Source organism: Chrysemys picta, chromosome 7 (genome assembly GCF_011386835.1).
Source record: "Chrysemys picta bellii isolate R12L10 chromosome 7, ASM1138683v2, whole genome shotgun sequence".
Lineage (NCBI taxonomy): Eukaryota > Metazoa > Chordata > Testudines > Emydidae > Chrysemys > Chrysemys picta.
In genome coordinates this window covers 116,202,335-116,223,377 of record NC_088797.1, presented here as the reverse complement: position 1 = coordinate 116,223,377, position 21,043 = coordinate 116,202,335, and the positions used below count along the sequence as shown (strand labels likewise).

Sequence of the window (21,043 nt, the reverse complement as noted above, 5' to 3'; positions counted from 1 at the left end):
TCACATGCTGGGTCTCGGCCCAAGACATTAGGCCTGAGTTGGCCTCACTGCAGCTGATCCTGGACTACCGTATACATCTCAAGCTTCAGAGTTTGTCCCTTTCGTCAATTAAGGTCCACTTGGCTGCTATGTCAGCCTTTCACCTTCCATTCCAGGGCAGATCAGTCTTCATTCATAACATGACGGTCTGGTTCTTAAAAGGTCTGGAGCAGCTCTACCCTTAATTCCAGGATCCAGTCCCTCCATGGGGCCTGAATCTGGTACTCGCACAGCTCATGAAAGCTCCCTTCAAGCTCTTGGTGTCCTGTTCCCTTCTTCTGCTCTCCTGGAAGGTGTCATTCCTGGTGGCGATAACTTCTGCCCAAAGGGTCTCTGAGATTAAGGTGCTTACATCGGAGCCGCCCTATATGGTGTTCTTCAAGGACAAGGTCCTGTTGCAGCCACATCCGGCTTTCCTGCCCAAGGTGGTTTGGCAATTTCACACAAGCCAGCACATATTCTTGCCAGTCTTCTGCACAAAGCCTGATAAGTCTGAGGAGGAATGTAGGTTGCACTCCCTGGATGTCAGGAGAGCACTAGCCTTCTACATCGAGAGGACCAAGCCATTTCATAAGTTGACACAGTTGTTTGTTGTGGTGGCAGATAGAGAGAATTTCATCTTGGATCACAGCCTGCATCCGATTCTATCATCAGGCAAAGGTGCCTTCACCAGCGATTGTAACCGTCCACTCAACTAGAGCACAAGCCTCATCAGCAGCGTTCCTGGCCCATGTGCCAATTTCAGATATCTGCAGGGCTGACATTTGGTCTCCATACATATGTTCGCGTCTCACTATGAGCTTACACAGCAAGCCCGAGACAACGCTCCATGTTACAAGCCATACATCTATGAACTCTAGGGATACTGCTTGTGAGTTACCTAGAATGGAATTGACATGAGCAAGCACTCAAAGAAGAAAAAAAGGTTACCTACCTTTCATAACTGTTGTTCTTAGAGATGTGTTGCTCAAGTCCATTTCATTACCTGCCCTCCTACCCCTCTGTCGGAGTTTTTTTTTTTTTTTAAAGCTTTTCTTTCCTTTGCTGTTTTACTCTGAGTTGTAAATCAGTCTCCATGGGAATAATATGTAATTTTGAAAACCTGATTTTGTAGTATAGGAAATCCTGACCACAAATGTTACAGAAATCCTTTTTTTTTTCTTATTGGGTTATAAATGTTTATTGATTAGACCTAAATTCAGTTTAATTATTACTGTTCACAAACTCTCTAACTGTGGTTGGTTTGAGCTGTGTATGTTGTGTTCTGAATAAATAATATAACAACTTGTAGTGAAAAATTGAAATGTTAATCTATGGTATTTGCAAATAAAGGCTAATGATCTGTAATACATACTTTCATTACACAAAGGTTTTTAAAGATTTGTACTTACATTCTGAATTTGTCTCTGATATGAAGATATTTACTTTGCATCTGTAAAAATGTGTCTCAAAAAAAAAATCATTAGCTTAGCATTGAAGTAGCTCAAGTCAGAAAGATCACCAGTTAAACCAGCATTAACTTCCCCAACAACCTCAACTCAGATGTGACTCTCCAGTGAGCATCTGACTAGCATGCCAAAAAATAGTGGGGTGGCTGCAGTAGTGCAGGCAGTGGCAGTAGTGGCATAGGCTACCTGTCCCAAGTACAAACCTGCCTGAACCCCAGGGTTACATACACAGGGCGGCTAACCCGTACTTCTGCTGCCACTGCCTGTGCTATTGCAGGTACTCTACTATTTTTAGCATGCTAGCTCAGATGAGAAATAGCCATGAGTATGTCCATGGGAACTATGAATCAACCCCCCAGGTTGTAGTGTAGCTATAGCCTTAAATTATGCTGCAGGGGATAGGAGAGAAAGTTGAAATCTCTGTACACATTTCAAAAAAGTCACTTAAAAATCTTTCAGAACTCTGACGAGAGAGCTTTAACGAGTGTGAAAAGTGCCTAGATCTTTAAAATTTGTCCTTGAAATATCCATATTTGAAATTGATTTTTGTCTTATTTTTCACTTTATTAGGGTTCGTTCTGGTGAAATATTCTTTTTAACATCATTTTTGCTTTAGCTCAAGGGGCTGTGTTTGGAAGCAGGGCTGATAATTAGCTGATGAACATAGTCTGTTTTTAAGTATTTATAAGAGGTTGTTCACTTACGTTCTTTTATATGGTGTAGTAATAATGCAGTTTGGATGTGATCTTCTTTAACTTCACTTTTTTCTCTAATTTTAATAGGAAGACATCTACATGTATGGAGGCAAAATTGAAACAAATAATGGGAATGTCACTGATGAGCTGTGGATATTCAGCATAAACAGTCAAACATGGAGTACCAAAATTCCTGCAATACTTGTACATGGCCAACAGTATGCTGTGGAGGGTCACTCAGCGCATATAGTAGAGTTGGACAGCAGAGATGTTGTCATGATCATCATTTTTGGATACTCTGCAGTGTATGGTTACACAAGCAGTGTGCAAGAGTACTATATCAGTGAGTTCTTTTAAATACTTTCTTTTTGCCCTATATTGATGCTTCGTTTCTTGATTTTTAACCGATCATGAACTTGTTAGGTTTAGAAGAATAAAATATATTTGGCAAGCTCAAAAAACTCTTGTGCTGTTCTTCTTTAATTTTTGATCTAAGTAGCTCCTTTTTTCTTTTAACGTATGTAAAATCAGTTGTTGTTTTTTAAAATTGGTCGAGTTTGGTTCCTATTTTGGGAATATTGGAGTAGATTGGGTGTGATCACAGTCATGGTTGGGGTACTCAAAGTAAGGCAAGGGTAAGAACCAACAATTTTACATATATTGAGTTATGATGGTGTGTAAGGTTTGTCAACATTTTCTCAGACATAAGTTTATTGAAAAGAAGGTTTAATAAATAGCACGGTATACAGTAATCACCTTAACAATGTTGAAATTTTTGCCCTTGCAAGAATTAATGTTACTGTAGTATTTCCCATTCTTAATTTCAACATTTAATAATTATTCTGATTACAATTGCATTGTAAGAAATATTAGAGTATAATGGCAACTACCATAGAAAATAAAATCAATCACAACTTCTATAAATCACTACAACTTCTGTTGTTGTTTCACTAAATCTAGCTATGCTTCTGGATTATTTTATATTTTAGACACCGATAAACTTGTTCCCTTCTAAGTGTAAACAAATATAAGATAAGATAATGGTAAATAACTTAATATTTCATTTTATAGACTTCACATAACATTTTCTTTTAATAGTTAGAATACCATATTAAAATGGCCCTTATGATAATCTTTAAGAATAAAGCTAATTAATATGCACATTAATTATTTAATGAAAACAGGAATGTGAAGAATCTTGCTTCACATTCTTCCTTCCTTCCTTGTTTTCTATGGTACTCAACTGAGTCCCTAACAATTCTTTTAACAAGACAGTGGTTACTAGATTGAGTGTGTTAAGAACTTTTACCAGCAGCTTCAGACATGTAAAGGTTCAAAGTGGTATTTTTGTATTGGGACAATTTCTTTGAATTTTGTCTCATTTTATATATATATATATATATATATATATATATATATATATATATATATATATATGTGTGTGTGTGTGAGTGTGTGTGAGAGAGAGAGAGAGACACTGAGTATATAACTGCATAAATTTATGTAAGCTGTTTTGGGTAGGGAATAAGTCTTCTGTTGTGCTTGGCCAATTTGAAATAGTTCACCAGTTTTCAGCTGATCAAAAGAAGCATAGTTTTAGTTTAATAATGCATAGTTAATGCAGGACTTCAGTTTTGGCTTCATCTAGCACTAAGGTGTCACATGCTTCACTTCAAGCACTGAACTAGTCTTTTTACTTCAGTGGGATTGCTCACATGCTTAAAGTTTAAGCATGAGCATAACTGTTTTGCTTAATTGTGGCTTCTATGCATGAAGCCTCTCAACCTGTCTACATTACAGTGACAGAATGCTTCCACTATATTCCTGGCATGATTTCTGAGGACCATATTGACATCTTTTCTAGCAATATCGAATATGTCTAGAAGGGAATGAGAATGGGTGGAAGACTACCATAATATAGTCTATCCGTGTTGATATTTCTGATGCAGCTGCTTAAGACTATCCTAAAATTGCAGTCTCTATCTTCCAAGCTAGGTGTTCCTCTACATTTCTTTGAATTTGAATCAGGGATGTTTACTAGATCTGCACAAGACAAGACAAGGCTAGTCAATTTTAATTGCCTCCTAAATCTTGACTATTTGTTTGCATAAAATAGTAATAATCACTAGTTACTCTATAACACTGAATTATAGAAGGCAAAGTCCATTGAAAAAACTTCCAAGAATGAATGCCTTTTATTGAAGACCTGTTTTAAGAAAAACACAAAGTAAAATAAGAAACATAAATCATGATAATTACTGTAGTTTTCTGCATGATCATTAATGTTTAACAGTACCTTGAATATAGTATATCAATTCTAAGTATTAAGGTCAGAGAAGAAGTACCAAACTCCATGTTTTGAAAATCTTACAGTAACTATGATGTGGTGTTGTTTGGTTTGATTATGAAGTGGTGGTAGTGGTAGTAGTGAGGACCTCTTGCCTCACTTAGCAATGTAAATGAAAATTTCAGTGTTTATTGGATAGTTTATTGTTGGCATTAGAGCTAAAATTCATGACTTCTTTCCATTTTACAGCTTCTTTACTATGTTAGGGCTATGTTTTTAGAGGATTAATAAAACAGAATACTATCTACAACTAAGCAAGTTTAAAAAAAAAAACACCTTGAATCCATGGTTATAAACTCTGAGTGGGGGAGAAATATATTTTGCACTGCTGGCAGTTATCATGGTTCAGAATTAATCTCAATTTAGTAAGTTTCCTTTCAGAGATATTAGCTTGTCTGCCAATTATAGAAAATATTAATGAGAAAGTGGGTGTTTTCATAGAAAATATATTCCATTATTGAATTAAAAAATAATGTAGATTTGTAGCAATATAAGATCTTCATATAAAAACCCATTGACAGGAATGAGACTACTTGTCTGAGGAAGGGTTATTCACACAAGCAGTGGTTTTTAGGATCTGCCCTGTATGCTGTAATTGTTCAGTTTCAGCAGATAACCCTCGTGTTTTGTTTCACCTTAGTACCTCTTATTTTTGTCCCCCACCAATAGTTAATGAATTCTGTGGCAATTTTCCCCCCAAATTCCTTGGCAATTTCAATATTTATCTCTAGCTTTGCAGCATTGAAATGATTTTTAACCATGAAATTTCAGATGGTGGTTTGCACTAAGCATGACTTGCTTTTTGGAACTCAGAAGGTATGGCAAGTGATAGATGTATTTACGTAGAACTCTCTAATGTCCTGTTCAGAAAGGAAATTGGTTACAAAGAAAGGCTTCTGACCTTGTAAAAAGAAAATATAATATATCTTTTCCTCTCTCTGCCTATTTCCAATATTCAGACTACTCTAGAATTTGACATTGTGCTGCTTTCACTGATGGGTGGATGCCGTGGTATTGAAACAGTTTTTATAATGGGGTGTTGAAGGCGGAAACTGTGTAATTGGTTATCACTACTTCAAGCCAGGGAGTGCGGCAGCACCCCTAGTTCCAGCACCTATGGGTGGATGCTATATTCTCTTCAGACACTGGCTCTTGGTGGTTTTAACATAAACTCTTTTCCAATCACTTGCCACACTCACACTGAAATAAATAGGTCTGATATAAAATTTACCTCACTTAGACCATCTTCAGTTAAATTCTTAGTGACCTAATTTCTATCCCTCTAGATCTTTCTATAAATTGTAGTAATCAGATGTGGGATTCTGGTATACATATCCATTTTAGAACTAAGGCCCTGACTTCTGTAGGCTTTGGATCAGGAACCATTCAGAAGTCTAGTTACTGACTTTAGCATGTGCTTCTTAATTTGTGTGATCTGGGGACTCCCTTGACTTCTTATATGAGCACTGTACTGTGCAACTGTTGATCACAAATCAGGTTGATATAAAGTGTGCATGCACTCTCACTCTTTCTCAGAAAAACACACCAATCCTCCCCCCTGCTTGAGTTCCTCCTTAGGATCAGGGGTGTGCACAAGAGGGAGCGGCAAGCAGGGGAAGCCCCCGCCCCCCCGCAATAATCGGCTGGGGCACAAAACTCCTCCGACCCTGGGGTCACGGCAGAGACCGAGCTCCTTGAGGGTTGTGGTGGGGGCACAGAAAGTGCACTTCCAAAAGCAGTCAAATTTTAATTCCTGCACCCAGCCCTGCGTAGGATAAGGTAAAATTAGCTATACCCGAGAAAAAAGTAATTTCTGTTCAAATAGAATAAATTGTGTGTTTAAAAATCATGACGTTTTGTGCACTCAGATTTTCATTGTGTGAATGTGTAATATTGTGTGAATATCCACTCTTTGCTCTGGAGGTGATGTGATTGCCTTTGGACTCATTGCATGAGCAAAGGAGCTTCCTTTTGCCCTTTCTTGCTATTCTTAGAGTTATGGCTTTTTGGGAACCTATAAATCTCAGGAGGGGAGTTTTGTATGGATGGTTTTACTAACTTGCACCATAAAGCTTTTCTGGGCTAGTCCACAGGGAAATTTATTTCGCTTTAGGTTAGTGATACCTCATAAACTTTCTAAGAATCTCAATGTGAGTCTCAAGGTGAATATAATCTTTGTGTTTTGCTTTAGCTGAAGTTTTAAAAAGCTCTTTATGTCTAAGGAAATTTCTGAATAAGTCTCTTCTGGAGTTATTTAAAAATGACAGAGATTTGTTTGGACTGATAACAGATTGCCTTCTGCTTTTTAGATTGAAGTGATTTTTCTTCAAAAAAGAAGACTTTAACAAACTCAGAGAACTGGTAGGTAAGGCCCCGTTGGGAGGAAAATCTAAGGGATAAAGAAGTTCAGGACAGCTGGCAGTTTGTCAAGAGGACAATACCAAAGACACAACTGCAAACTATCCTGATGCGAAGATAGGAAGAATAGTAAGAGTCCAATATGGCTCAATCAGGTGCTCTTTAATGACCTGAAAACCAAAAAGGAATCCTATAAAAAGTGGAAACATGGGCAAATTGCTAAGGAGGAGTGCAAAAAAAAAAAAGCACAAGCATGTAGGGCAAAATCAGAAAGGCTAAGGCAAAAAATGAGTTACACATAGCAAGGGACATAAAGGCAATAAGAAGAGGTTCTTTAAATATATTAGGAGCAAGAGAATGAGAAAGGAAGGTAGTGTAGGTTCTCTGTTTGGCTTGGAAGGAGAGATAATGGACGACACAATGGATGCTGAGGTATTTGAAACCTATTTTCCTTAAGTCTTCACTGAAAAGGTTAATGGTGACCAGATATCCAACACAATTAATATTAACAAGGGGGAAGGAACACAAACCAAAATAAGGAAAAAACAGGTTGAAGAATATTTAGAAAAGTTAAAAGTACTCAAGTTTGGAGTCTTAGTAGTTAGATAAGTTATAAGTACTCAAGTCTGAAATTCATTCTAGGGTACTTAAAGAGCTAGCTGAAGCAATCTCATAACCATCAGCAATTATCTTTGAGAACTCCTGGAGGATGGGTGAGGTGCCAGAGGACTGCAGAAGGGCAAACATAGTACCTATCTTAAAAAGGGGTAATGAAGAGGACCCAGGAAATTGAAGTTAGACAGACTGATCAACAATACCCGAAAGATACTCGAACAAATTATTAAACAATTTGTGAGTACCTAGAGGATAATAGGGTGATAAGTAATTGCCAACATGGTTTGTCACAATTTGTTGAAAGAATAGTTATCAATGGTTCACTGTCAATCTGGGAGGGTGAATCTAGTGAATAGTTGAGTGGAGAGTATACTTATAATATTTGAAGATGACACCAAACTGGAAGGGGTTGCTAGCACTTTGGAGGACAGGTTTAGAATTCAAAATGACCTTGACAAATTAGAAAATTGGTCTGAAATTAACAAGATGAAATTCAATAAAGACAAGTGCAAAGTACTTCACTTCGGAAGGAAAAATCAAATGTACAACTACAAAATGGTGAATAACTGGCTAGGTGGTAGCACTGCTGAAAAGGATCGGGGACTTATAATGGATCACAAATTGAATACGAGTCATCAGTGTGATGCAGTTGTAAAACAGGCTAATATTGATTGAGATATATTAATGGGAGTATTGTATGTAACATACAGGAGGTAATTGTCCTGGTCTACTTGGCACTTGTGAGGTGTCCAATTCTGGGCATCATACTCTAGGAAAGATGTGGACAACTATCCTCAGTTCCTTCTCTACCGCCTCGGCCCCAGACGTAACACTAGCATCTCCACCTTGAGCATATTTGGCCTTTCTCTTTCCTTCTCTGAAGTTAGTTTAGTTTAGTGTTGTTGTTAGCATAATTAGTTATTTTAGGTGACAGGGCTATTTTTCTCTCTCTTTTTCCCCCTGGGAGTTTGTCTTCTCCTGGTGGGGTATGCCTGGTTCCCCAGGCGGCAAATGTTGCCTCTCCTGCCAAGAGGCTATACCAGTGAGCAACAGACACTCCAAGTGTGTCTGTTGAGTGGGAGAGTCCCATATCTCCCAAGAGTGCTCCCTTTGTTTAACCCCTAAAACCAGGGCTAGGAAGAACAGGGATATATAGCTTGGACTGTTGGCAATGGAACATTCCACTCTTTGAGCTAGGTCTGGAGAGAGCCCTCCCCTCCCCCCCCCGTACATCTGTCCCCAGGTGGACCCAGCATCCCATGTAACTCAAGACATGCTTCCCATAAGAAGGGTAAACATTTGGAACACTCTGGGAAGACTCCTGAAAAAGAGGAGGTGTAGGACTCTTTACTGAGCCAGCTCCAGAAAAGACCAGGTTGCATCTTTGGTCTGCAAAGGTATTCCTTTGGTATGGGTGGGCCTGCAAATCCCAGAACTCCACGGAGAGAAAACATGGCTACTGTAGGGCATCTGTACCCTCCAGTAGTAAGGGCAAGCACGAGGTAACATCTAGCTTGGCCCTGTCATTGACAATGAAGCATTCTGCTCCGCCATTGGTGCAGTCATGCGCCTTAACTCAGTCATTGGTACCAATGCAAGTAACTTAGCTAGGAGTGCCTGTACAAGCGGTACCCATGAGCAAACATCAGTCCAAGAAGGCCTGTGGAATGCTCAGCTTTACTGGTACCATCCGCTCCAGCCACAACGACTTCAGCTGCGGTGTCTTTATTGGGGTCTTTTCCGGTACACAAGAGGTCCAGTACTTGAGGGATCTCTGTCTTGAATGAACCAGAGTCCCCATTGCTGTAGGTACCAAGCATCTCATGGTATTGGGGTCCTGGTCTCTGAGTGACCACTTCCTGTCACAAGTCTCTCCTCCATCCTCATTGGCTGCTCCACGTACTTCTGGAGAGGGGAGGGGAAGAAGAAGAGCATTCCTGGTCACTTTCCTGGCTTTCTATTGGGGTTTCTCCTATATACTTTTATTTGGCAATCGTCCCTCATGCAGGAAGGACTTCATGGCACATCAAACATGATAGAACTAAGCCTGTATGCTACACCTCTCTCGTGGACCTCCTCAATGGCCATTTTGGGACTCCTGGGCTGCCTATTGACAGCTGTTTTAATAAATCACTGATACCATCTAGGTGGGAGACTGGGATCCCACATCCTCCCTGTATTTGAGAAGTTGGAAGCTAGGGCGGATGAAGAAGTCACCCCTGCTTTTTTTTTTGTTATCTCTGGATGAGGTGCTCATGCTTACTCCTCCTTTCATTGTTGATGACTGCCTACAGTTCCGCGACTTCATTAGATGGGTAGCAGACACTCTGCAGATTCCATTGGAGTAAGTCAGAGACCAGCTGCACAGGCTGTTTGACATTTTGCTGTCAGCAACACCCTCCAGAGTGGTGCTACCTATTAATGAGGCTCTGTTGGATCTGGCTAAAATGGAAAGGCAGATACCAGCCACTATTCCTCCAATGTGCAGAAGGGCTGACAAGAAGTGTGATGTGTCCCAGCAGGACTCTGACTTTTCGTTTTTCCCTCCCCACCAATTCCCTCATGGTGGATTTTGTGAGTGAGCGGGGTAAACCACACTTTTTAGGGGCTAACCCCCGATGAAAAGCACAAAAAATGAGTGGACCTCCTTGGACAAAAGTTTTACTTGTCAGCAGCCTTGCCATTTCAGATTGCGAATTATCAGGCAGCCATGGCTAATTATAACTTTACTAATTGCAGCAGGCTGGCAGCTTTTATTGAACATCTGCCACAGGACTTCAGGGAACAATTCCAATCTATTGTTGTTGAGGGTCAGCTATTGGCCAGAACAGCTCTGCATGCATCCTCAGATATTGCTGCCAGGTCCATCTCTATGGTGGTAGTTAAACTCAGGGCATAACTGAGAGAGGTCCAAAATACAATAGAGGACCTCTCTTTTGGTCACAGACCCTTCTTGTAGACTATGAATGACTCCCTGCACTCACTTAAGGACTCCAGGGCCATCCTATGTTCCTTGGGCATTTATACACCTACAAGCAAGAAGCATTTCAGGAGAGCACAGACTGCCCAGTAATTGTGCCCTGCTCAATTCTTAGGGTACAAAAGACCCCCCATAATCCCCAGAAAGAGACACAGCTTTTGGAAGATGAGGGTCGCCCAGCCGCCCTCTGCGACCATACAGGCATAATCTAAACAGCAGTTTTGATGGGTTGGCCAATGGTTCGAATGCTCCTGTTCCTCTGATTTTACAGTTGCACCTTTAGCCCACCTCCTTCCCTTGGGGGACCACATTGTCTATTTCCACCAGACTTGAAAGTGAATCACCAGGGACCAATGAGTATTGGAGGTCATAACTTCAGGTTACACCATCGAGTCTTTGAGACTCTCTCCCTTCCCACCGCCCCTTTCCTGTCCCTCTTAAAGGACCCCTCTCATGAGTTTCTACTAAGGCAAGTGGTGGACTTTCTCCTCTGACTAGGAGTGATAGAACTGGTTCCTTCCCTTTATGGGGCAAAGGATTCTACTGAAAAAGGATGGAGGTTGGAGGACAATCTTAGATCTAAGACAACCAAACAAGTTTATGAAGCCCCCAAAATTCAGGATGGTAACTCTCATAACTATAATTCCTGCTCTAGAGGAAAGGGATTGGTTTTTGTCCCTTGTCCTCCAAGATGCCTACTTCCATATAGCCAATCACCCGGGAAATACCTATGATTTGCTGTAGGCCAAGATCATTTCCAGGTCAGAGTGCTTCTCTTCAGTCTCTCTTTGGCTTCAAGGGTGTTCTCGAAGGTTCTAGCGGTAGTGGCCACTTGCTTTCTACAGGAAGTGATTGTCCTCTTCCTGTACCTCAACAACTGGTTTCTCAAAGGAGGCAGTGTTGTCTTCCATTCAGAAGGCTTTTGCTCTGTTCCAAGAGTTGGTCCTAACCTAATAGTAAAGAAATCTATGTTAGTACCGGTGCAGGGAATTCAGTTCATAGTGTGTACTTGGACTTGAGGGCATGTCGACACTTACCTCTGAGCAATTGATCCAGCGGGAGTTGATTTATTGTGTCTAGTGAAGATGCAATAAATCGACTGCCGAATGCTCTTCTGTCGACTCTGGAACTCCATCAGAACAAGAAGCATAGGCAGAGTTGACGGGGAGCATCAGCAGTTGACCCTACCGCAGTGAAGACACCGTGGTAAGTAGCTCTAAGTACATCGACTTCAGATACGCTATTTTTGTAGCTGACGTTGCGTAACTTAGACTTAGCTCGCCACCCCCCCCCCCCCAGTGTAGACGAGGCCTTAGTGACAGCCAGAGTGTACCTCCCTTTAGATGGATTTGTGAAACTCTCAGGACTGGTTAAGTTGCTTCAGGGAAGCTCTAGGACATCAAGAAGGAACTGTCTTTTCAGCTCCTTGGTCATATGGCAGCATGTACCTTTGTTACCAATCATGCAAATTTACACTGTTGCTGTTTCCAAGGTTGGTTGAGAACTGCCTATTATCCTACCAGAGATGCCTTGGCAGTCCTCTTGCATGTAAAGAGCTCCCTGAATTGGTATAAAGAGCGACTGCACATCAGTGCAGGTGTTCCTTTCTGCCGCCCAACCTTGTCAGTAAGTCTAACTAATGTATCCCATGTTTATACCCTCACAGTTCAGGACAGATGGATGACCTATAAGACAAGTCTCCACATCAACCTATTGGAGCTCAGGATTGTCAGGAATGCTTGGCTCCATTTTCTCCCATTGATCAGGGGAGGAGTGATGAGGCTCATGATGGACAACATGCCCTGCATGTTTTACATGAACAAGCAGAGAGGAGCAAGATCCCCCTCCTGATGTACTGAAGCTATAAAGCTCTAGAACTGACTCATAGTGAATCTCATCCAAATTTTCAGAGCCTACCTTCCAGGAATCCAGAACACTGCTGCGGATGCCCTCAGCAGTCACTTCTCCCATGACTCCAAATGGGAGCTGGATACTCAGGTCCTCCAGGACATATTCCAGAGATGGGGTTGGCAAGAAATTGATCTTTTCACCCATAGGGATACATATCTGGAAGAATACAGTTATTGCACAGGATAAGTAACAGTTCCTTCCCCTGCTCCCTTTGATTGAGCAACAGTCCTAGTTTCCAGAACATTTATGAAGTATATTTTTATTGTAATGCAATGAGAATTAAACATCAGGCATCCTCATGGAAAATTATTCTTCTAATATTTGGGGGAGTTGTCTGTGACTTCACCTGCTTTGCTGTGTTTTGCTGACTGAATGTGAAGCATCTTTGGGTATGATTTTACTTAATGAGCATAAGCATTTAACCATGCTATAGACTGGATCAGTCTTCTGGAAATGAGAGTAGTAGAGCTGGATCTGGAATGCCTGATTCTATTTGATGAGGATGATCAGGATAGGGGCAGTAATTAACCTTGACCATGTGTTTAGTACCTGGCATACTTAATTGATCTTAAGTTACTGTAGTGAGTTATCTATGCACTTGGCAAAAAAATGTTTCTGCTGTCTTTGGAAAACTATCAAAGTTTTGACAGAAGACATCAAGTTCTTTGTTAAGATTCAAATTACAAGAGGACACTACTGGCAAGCCCTGACTACGGGAGTGATTTCCTTATTTGGTTTTGGCACTGAAAACTTCTCTAACTAAAATTCCTAACTGTCCATTCAGTTCGTAAGATTTAAATACAAGGAATAAAAACTCTTTTCTCTTCCTCTATTTTTCAGAGAGCTCATACAGTATTTAGACAGAGTTTACTCAGACAATTTACCATGCAAAATATTATTTGAATAAGACAAATAAGAATACTAAAAGTAGAATCAAAGTGTAACTCATTGGGTCAACAGTACCATATATGTTTTCCCAGAGAAATATTTATTTTTTCCCACGAGAGGCTTAAACAGGTCTGTGACATGATAGGCAAGAGGATTGAGGGGTAGGATTTTCAGCATATCAACTCCTATTTTTATCTAAATTGTACAAAGTGTATTTATTTACTGGTAAGTATTATGTAGCCTGCACATAAAATTTGAAGTCATTGGGTATAGATTTCTGAGGCATGCTCGTAGACACAGTCCTTAATAGTTAAGAGATATCCAGCAGTTGGTTTGGGGTGTGGTGTGATACCAGTTATATTGTATTTTCATTAAAAGGGTATACGCCCTAAATTTCAACACTAGCTAAGAGCAAAAGAACAATGCAACATAGTCTACTAGCTATGTTCATATATTACAATTCACCAAAGATGGATAAGAATAAAGCTGCTGTCATCCATCCCATGGAAATTGATTTTATTGTGTCTGCCTTTTGCACAAAAGATTTAACTTGCTTAAGAAGGTAGTGTCTGAAAAGTGTGTGCTGAAATTTGGATTTCAACTATAGTGGCCGTAAAGTGATGTAGTTTGCCACCAAGCAGACAACAATATTTTGTTTTTCTTCTATAAGGTCAGTCTGCCTACCTGTGTTAGGTGAGATAGAGGAGAAAAATGGACTCTAATGTGGCCTTTAAGTTAAGTTGGAGCCAGTATATGCCATTATTTGGTAACTGTGGCAAAATAACCTATATCATAGCAGCCACTGTGGCTTATAAATTTGCAAACCTCTGCTCTACATAGGGGAAAACTTTCCACACCTGTATACTTTAGACTGGGATTTTCAAAAGAGTGTAAGGGAGTTAAGTGTCCAACTCCCATTGCCTTTCGTAGGTCCTTTTCAAAACACCCATAGGCTCTTTTGAAAACCCCAGCCTTAACGTTTAAGGCAGGGGTTCTCAAACTGGGGGTCAGAACCCCTCAGGGGGTTGTGAGGTTATTACATGGGGGGGGGGGTCGCAAGCTGTCAGCTTTGCCTCCAGCATTTATAATGGTGTTAAATATATAAAAAAGTATTTTTAATTTATCGGGGGGAGGGGTCGCACTCAGAGGCTTGCTATGTGAAAGGGGTCACCAGTACAAAAGTTTGAGAACAACTGATTTAAGGCTTCTCCAGCAAGTGTTTCCTTCCTCCATGCTGCTGAGGTGGCCTATTAAATCATCAGCAGAGTTCAGGTAGTCTTAGAACCAGGAAGACAAGAAAAAAATTAGATATGGCCCTGGAATGAGTCTAAGTTGAAATATAATACTTTTGATGGCTGAAAATTGGCCCCTCTCTCATCCTGACTCCATTTTTTACATAGTGAGTGTCCGTGAGCTTGCATACTTTTTAAATACATGAATGGAGCTGAATTGAAAGTGTAGTTTTGACAAGACATTGCAGACTAAATGCAGGACTAAATGTTGTGCGATTGACCTAAGGTACAACCACAGGCAAATTACTTAACCTCTCTGCTTCATTTATCCTATTTGTAATAGTGATGAAAACTTGGTAAAACACTTTGAGGCTGAGGGATTAAAAAGCAATCTTTTTTTGCCTTCATGTTGTTCCATTAGGGTCGGTGGCTCTTGTTCTTTGTCTCCAAGCATTCTTATCCAGTGTGTCTTCTATGCTGACACCAACTTCCTGCATGTCCTTCTTCACCATCTTGAACCACCTATTTTTAGGTCTTCATCGTGATTCTTTGTCCTATGGCTTCTAGCTCTTGTTCTGTCTGGCCAACGTATTCCACCTGTGGCAGTCTCGCACCTATCCATCTCAGTCGATACTCCCTCATCTTTTCTGGAGCACCCACATAAAAAAATTAGTGGGTGCTTAGCACCCACTGGCAGCCATCCCCCTCACCCCCAGTGCCTCCCACCCACCGGTGGTCCTGTGGCATGTAGGAGGCACTGGGGTACAGGGGGAAGAGGTGGGGGAGTGACGGATCGGAGGCGGGAATAGTGGAGGGCCTTGGGGAAGGGGTGGAGTAGGTGCGGGTCCTGGGGCTGAGCAGGGTTTGAGCACCCCCAAGGAAAGGAAAAAGCAGACGCCTGTGATGGGGGCAACCTGCATATGGCTCCTGCCATTTCATTGTGTAGCCTATCAACTCCTGTCTTAGCCAGCATCCACCTGAGCATTCTAATTGTGGTACTGTGAAGTAGTGGTGGTTCTCTCTTCCTCATTGGCCAGCATTCCAATACATACATCATGGCTCGCGTAATCATCATCTTATACACTTTGTTCTTTAGTTTATTTGGCATATTCTTATCACAGAGAATTCCTGTCACCTCCCTCCATTTATACCAAGCACTCTTCGTGTGGCTCCTAACATCCGCATCCACATTCTTATCGAAGCTCAACACTGAACTGAGGTATTTAAGTTGTTGCACAAATGTTAACTGTAGGCCATCTAGTTTTACTGGCTTCTCATGCTTCCTATCAGTGAAGTATTGCATATATTCTGTCTTGTCAGTTGGTCATAAGCCATTTTCTTCTAATGCAGCCTTCCATAGTTCTAGGTCCATTTCCAATTTATATTTATCTTCATGGCATAATTTAATGTCATTGGCAAAAAGCATGCTCTTCCCTAATCTCCTGTGCCAAGATGTCCATTACAGTCCAAATAGCAATGGGCTTAAGGGTGATCCTTGATTTAGACCTACCCCCACAGTGAATGACTCACTGAAGCTGCTACATCTTACTACCATTGTGCTACCCTCGTACATAATATTCTGAACAAATGTCTCCAGCAGATTGCCGGACTGCAGGCACCACCATAACAACTCTGTAGAAACTCCATCATAAGCCTTTTCTAAACCCAGAAACACTAAATGTAATTCCGTGCATTTCTCTGTACTTCTCCTGCAGTATTTGGGCTGCAAACACCGCATCCATTGTTGCTCTTCCTGGCATAAACCCAAATTGGTCGTCGCTTACTTGATGTTCCAGCTCTATCCAAAGTCTTCTTTCCAACCATTTCATCATGTGACTCACTGAATATTACCACATTCTAGCAATCTCCTTTATTTTTGAAGATAGGGACCAGTGTGCTCTTCCTCTGCTTGTTGGGTATTTTTCCAGTAGATAAAATTAAGTTGAAAAAGTTCATCACCACCATACCCTCATGGCCTAATACTCTAAATACCTCATTTGGTACCATGGACCTCTGCCTTCCCATATTTCATCATTTTTAGTGCTATCTGAGTCTCCACCATGGTGATAGATCTTGTGTGGTTATTGCTTGTGCATACTTCGCTCAAGTGTTTCTTTGCATTCTTTTCATTGAACAGTTTCTCATAAAATCACTGTTACTTCCTAATGAGTTCAATGTCTTCCATTTTCTTCTTTGACACACTTCATTGCTACCAAGTCCTCTATGCTTCTTTGCCTAATCTTGTCTAATCTACATTTTGTTTTTCCCTTTCTTTCTTTAGTAGTCCTGCGTATAAAGTTTTAAATGCCTGCCTCTGAACTTCCACAACTGTTCTTTTTGCTGTTTTCTTTAAAGCTTGTATTCCTCATAACTTTTGCACCATTTTTATTTTCTGCCATGGCTTAAACCTTTCCTCCTTCTTTACTGCTCCTGCACATTGCTGGACCATCATGTCTTCTTGCCATGAAATTTATCTCCTTTTGTTTGGCAAGAGGCTTCCTTTGCACTTTCTGTAAAATTGGATGTTTTTCACCAAATCTCATTGGTATCATCGTAGTTGGTTTGGTCATTGTGCAGTGGCTGCAGTACCTCATCCTTAAATCTCAGGACATGGCTACACTTGCGAGTTAGAGCGCATTAAAGCAGCCCAGTGCGCTCTAACTCACAACCCGTCCACGCTTGCAAGGCACATAGAGCATTCTGGCTAGAGTGATCCTGGTACTTCATCTCGGCGAGTGGAATAATGTTTGATGCGCCCCGGCTGGAACGCCGCAGCACCAGTGTGGACGCCATGGTCTGTTAATGCGCTCTGATTGGCCTCCAGAAGTGTCCCACAATGCATGTTCTAGCCACTCTGGTCATCATTGAACTCTACTGCCCTGCCCTCAGGTGACCAACCATCAGACCCGCCCTTTAAATTCTCAGGGAATTTTGAAAATCCCCTTCCCGTTTGCTCATTCAGGTGTGGAGTGCTCTCAGCGAATCTTTCCAGGTGACCATGCCTCCACACGCCAGGGGATCCCGAGTATGGAGCAATGTCAAGGTGCTGAACCTCATCAGTGTTTGGGGGGAGGAAGCTGTCCAGTTGCAGCTGCGCTCCAGCTGTAGGAATTAAGATACCTTCAGGCAGATATCAAGGGACATGATGGAAAGGGGCCATCACCAGGACGCTCTGCAGTACAGGGTTAAAGTGAAGGAGCTGTGGAATGCTTACCGCAACGCCCGCGAGGCAAACAGGTGCTCTGGTGCTGCTCCTGCAACCTGCCATTTTTACAAAATGCTGGACACGATACTTGGGGGTGATCCACCTCCACTCTGAGTACCACCATGAACACTTCAGAGCCCAGTCCAACAAGGCAGGAGGAGGAGCAAAGTGGGAGCGAGGGTGCTGAGGAGGAGGAAGACACTCCGGCATCCCTAGATGCATGAAGCCAGGACCTATTCTCAAGCCAGGAGCAAGGTAGCCAGTTGCAGCGGCCAGTGGTTGGGGAAGGACAAACACCAGAGGAGGTTCCCGGTAAGTGGCTTTTATTTTGGGAAGGAAGTTATTCGGTGTGGGTTCTTGGGGCAAGGAGGGTTAGGGTTGCATGCATGCCTAGATACGGAATAGGGCATTGATGTGCTCTCTCACATCGCGGTAATCGGCCTCAGTGATCTCTTCAAAGGTCTCAGTGAGAACTTGGGCAATGCGCTTGCGCAGGTTTCTTGGGAGAGCTGCTGTGGTCCTTGTCCCAGTCAGGCTAATGTGTCTACGCCACTGTGCTGTGAAGGGCAGTGGGACCATTGCTGCACACAGGCAAGCTGCATATGGGCCAGGGTGGAAGCTGCATTAGAAGACCCTCCCTTGCTTCCCAGGTCACCCTCAGCAGTGAGATATCTTCCAGGACGAACTCCTGTGGAAAATGTGGGGACAGTGTTCAGTATAGGGGCCCCTTGCAGCTGTTGGTTCTCCCGAAGGCACAGAAACCGAAAGGACAGTACAGCCATGAAAGAATCAGTCCCCCCTGACCCTGTGCTTACTCACCATTTTGTGGCTCCCGTGGGTTGTGTGTGCTCACTTTGGGACGGGCAAATTATGCTATTGTGTAGACTGCGTGCCCTCCTTAAGTACAGGGGAATCATTGCTCTGTCTGGTGTGAACAATGCCGCCTCTGTTAATGTTGCATTTTGCCTTTACAGATGCAACCTTGAGATCTCGGCCGTCTGTGTTTTCACCAGCCGAGAGGCTGCAAAGAATCAGGAAGAGGCCACTTAGAAGCAAAGAGGACATGCTGCATGAAGTCATGAAGCACTCACTCCCTTAATGAAAATCGAAAAGTGCAGGAGTGGTGGGAGAGTGAAAGGAGGGTCTGCCAGCAAAATGCGGATCGCCGGCACCAAAGCACGGAGCAGCTGATAAGCATCATGGAGCACCAAGCGGACTTGATCCAGGCACTTGTAGCCATGCAGGCGGAGCACTACCGTGCCTGCACCCCCCTGCAGCCCTTGTCCCGAAACTCTTTCCCTTGTGGCCCCATGTCACCTCCAACCCACTTTCCCCAACATCCGGGTTCTTATCGCCACCAGCTGCCTCCAACAGCTGTAGTTTCACCCCCCAGCCCTGAAAACTGCGTCCCTTACCCACTGCACTCAACCCCATCACCATGCAGTATAGCCATCCTGAAGTGCAGCACTCATTGCACAGCACTCCAGACAGGAAGGCTGAGTATGGTAACAGAACATATGCAAATCTGTGATTGTATCATTCCCCACCCCACCCCCTTGCACTTTCTGTTTCCCAAGCAGTTGTGTTTCTTTTCAATAAATGCATTTTCTTTTCAATAAATGGATTATTTTCTTTGAAAACATTCTTTATTATTGCATAAAGTAAAAGATACCTTAACCCAGGAAAGCAATAGGCACTGCAAGTCAGTGTATCATACGTAGCAAACACAGATTCCTACTAACATTGGAACCACTGCACTTCACTCCCATCTTGTATTCCTCCTCCTACTCAATCATATAGCCAACCTGCGGCATGTATGTGCATATAACATTAAATATATGTTCTCTGCTCAGTGCTATTCTAACTTTCATGAGCCACTATTCCTTTGGATGTCTGCTACCTTATTCTTTAATATTTCTGCTATGATTATTTTTACCCCATTCCTCCTTGCTACTGAACCATCATACATTATCTTGTAACCATCCCTGATGTTTGTGGATTTCAACCCCTTCCATTTTGGTTCTTGTATACAATGTACATTCTTCTTCTCTTCAGAGTCTCAACTACTGCTCTTGATTTTCCTGACATTGTTCCCACATACAGGGTATCCAGATGTAGTTCTTGGGCTTGCATCTTTTGCTGCATTCACCCAGAATGCGGTAGCCTTTTCCTACTTTCCATAGCTATCAAGTGAAGTGGTCATGTGTTTCTTCTGGAGGATGCCGTAGTATTGTACTGATATACTCCCTAAAAACCCAGACCCAGAGAAGCATCTGTGATTAGCACAACTTTTACAAACTGGCTGGCTTGACCTGATGTTCTTGGTTTGAAATGTGATGTGGAAAGTAGATTTGTACATGACTTTGCTTTTACATTAAATTTGCTATTAACAGACTTATCCTTTTGTGAATTTCAGCAGCTGAACTGTTGAGCCATATTGTCAATTAAATAACTAACAAGCAATGGTTGCAAATTCAGATGGATTAGTTTAATAGTCTCTCTTTATTAGCTTCTGAAGCTAATTGTCCATTTGTATCTAGCACACTTCATGAGAAGTTATTGTGTCTACTGACCTATAAATATGTTCTGTCCTTTCTGCATTGTGGGCTTATAACAAAAATACCAAATAATATAATATGACCTATGTTTCAGAACAATAATCAAGCCAACAGTTGTTGAATTTAAAACAAAAAATGAGTTAAGGTTTGCAGTAAAGTGATTAAATTCACTGTAGCAATCTGAATATTAAGCTAGTCCTGATGACTTAGGAGTTGTATTTTATTACTCATATATAAAAAGTTGTTTTATTTGATGAATAGGTTTTTTGGTGATAATTTTTATCACTGCGCAGTACAGCAAAATATGGTGTTCAAATCTTAGTACTTTTATTAAAATTTAGTTGTGTCAGGTAATCTGAAATGATCAGTGGATAAAGAATGTTAGCCAAGTTATAGAGGTGGAACTATATTTTTCTAGGAAAAAGTTTTAAAGTGTCTGCTTTCTAAAACAAGGTAACAGACACACTATCAAAGAGACCTTGGTAACTGGGGGAAGGAGCCAAAGGACAATTTTGTTAAAATATGCTTAATTTGAAAGAAAAATTATTATAATTATTCTGAAAATAACTGTATATTGTGACAAATGTATTTGAAATGGATATGAAATATATGTACATTTTCCCCTCTACAGTTACACTGCATTACATGACTTTAAAATCAGGGTTGTTGCCAGATTTTGTTTAATTGGATTTATTGTATTACTACCCTATGGTATTACTTTTTTATCTGAATATGCAAGTATAATAAACATTGTTGGACTGTTGCAA

The 21,043-nt window shown here is 41.5% G+C and overlaps 1 protein-coding gene across 6 annotated transcripts in view; it reads left to right on the top strand.

The window, feature by feature from the left end:
• The window catches only part of ATRNL1 (attractin like 1), a 976,173-nt gene that overhangs the window by 161,220 nt on the left and 793,910 nt on the right, over positions 1 to 21,043 (top strand). For all 6 annotated transcript variants that reach the window (XR_010589324.1, XM_005293856.5, XM_065552410.1 and 3 more), the window contains exon 8: positions 2,270 to 2,525. Coding sequence is in view for 5 of the 6 variants with exons in the window: in XM_005293856.5 (XP_005293913.1) it covers positions 2,270 to 2,525 (256 nt within the window). In the remaining variant the exon portion in view is untranslated. The remainder of the gene's footprint in view (positions 1 to 2,269; positions 2,526 to 21,043) is intronic.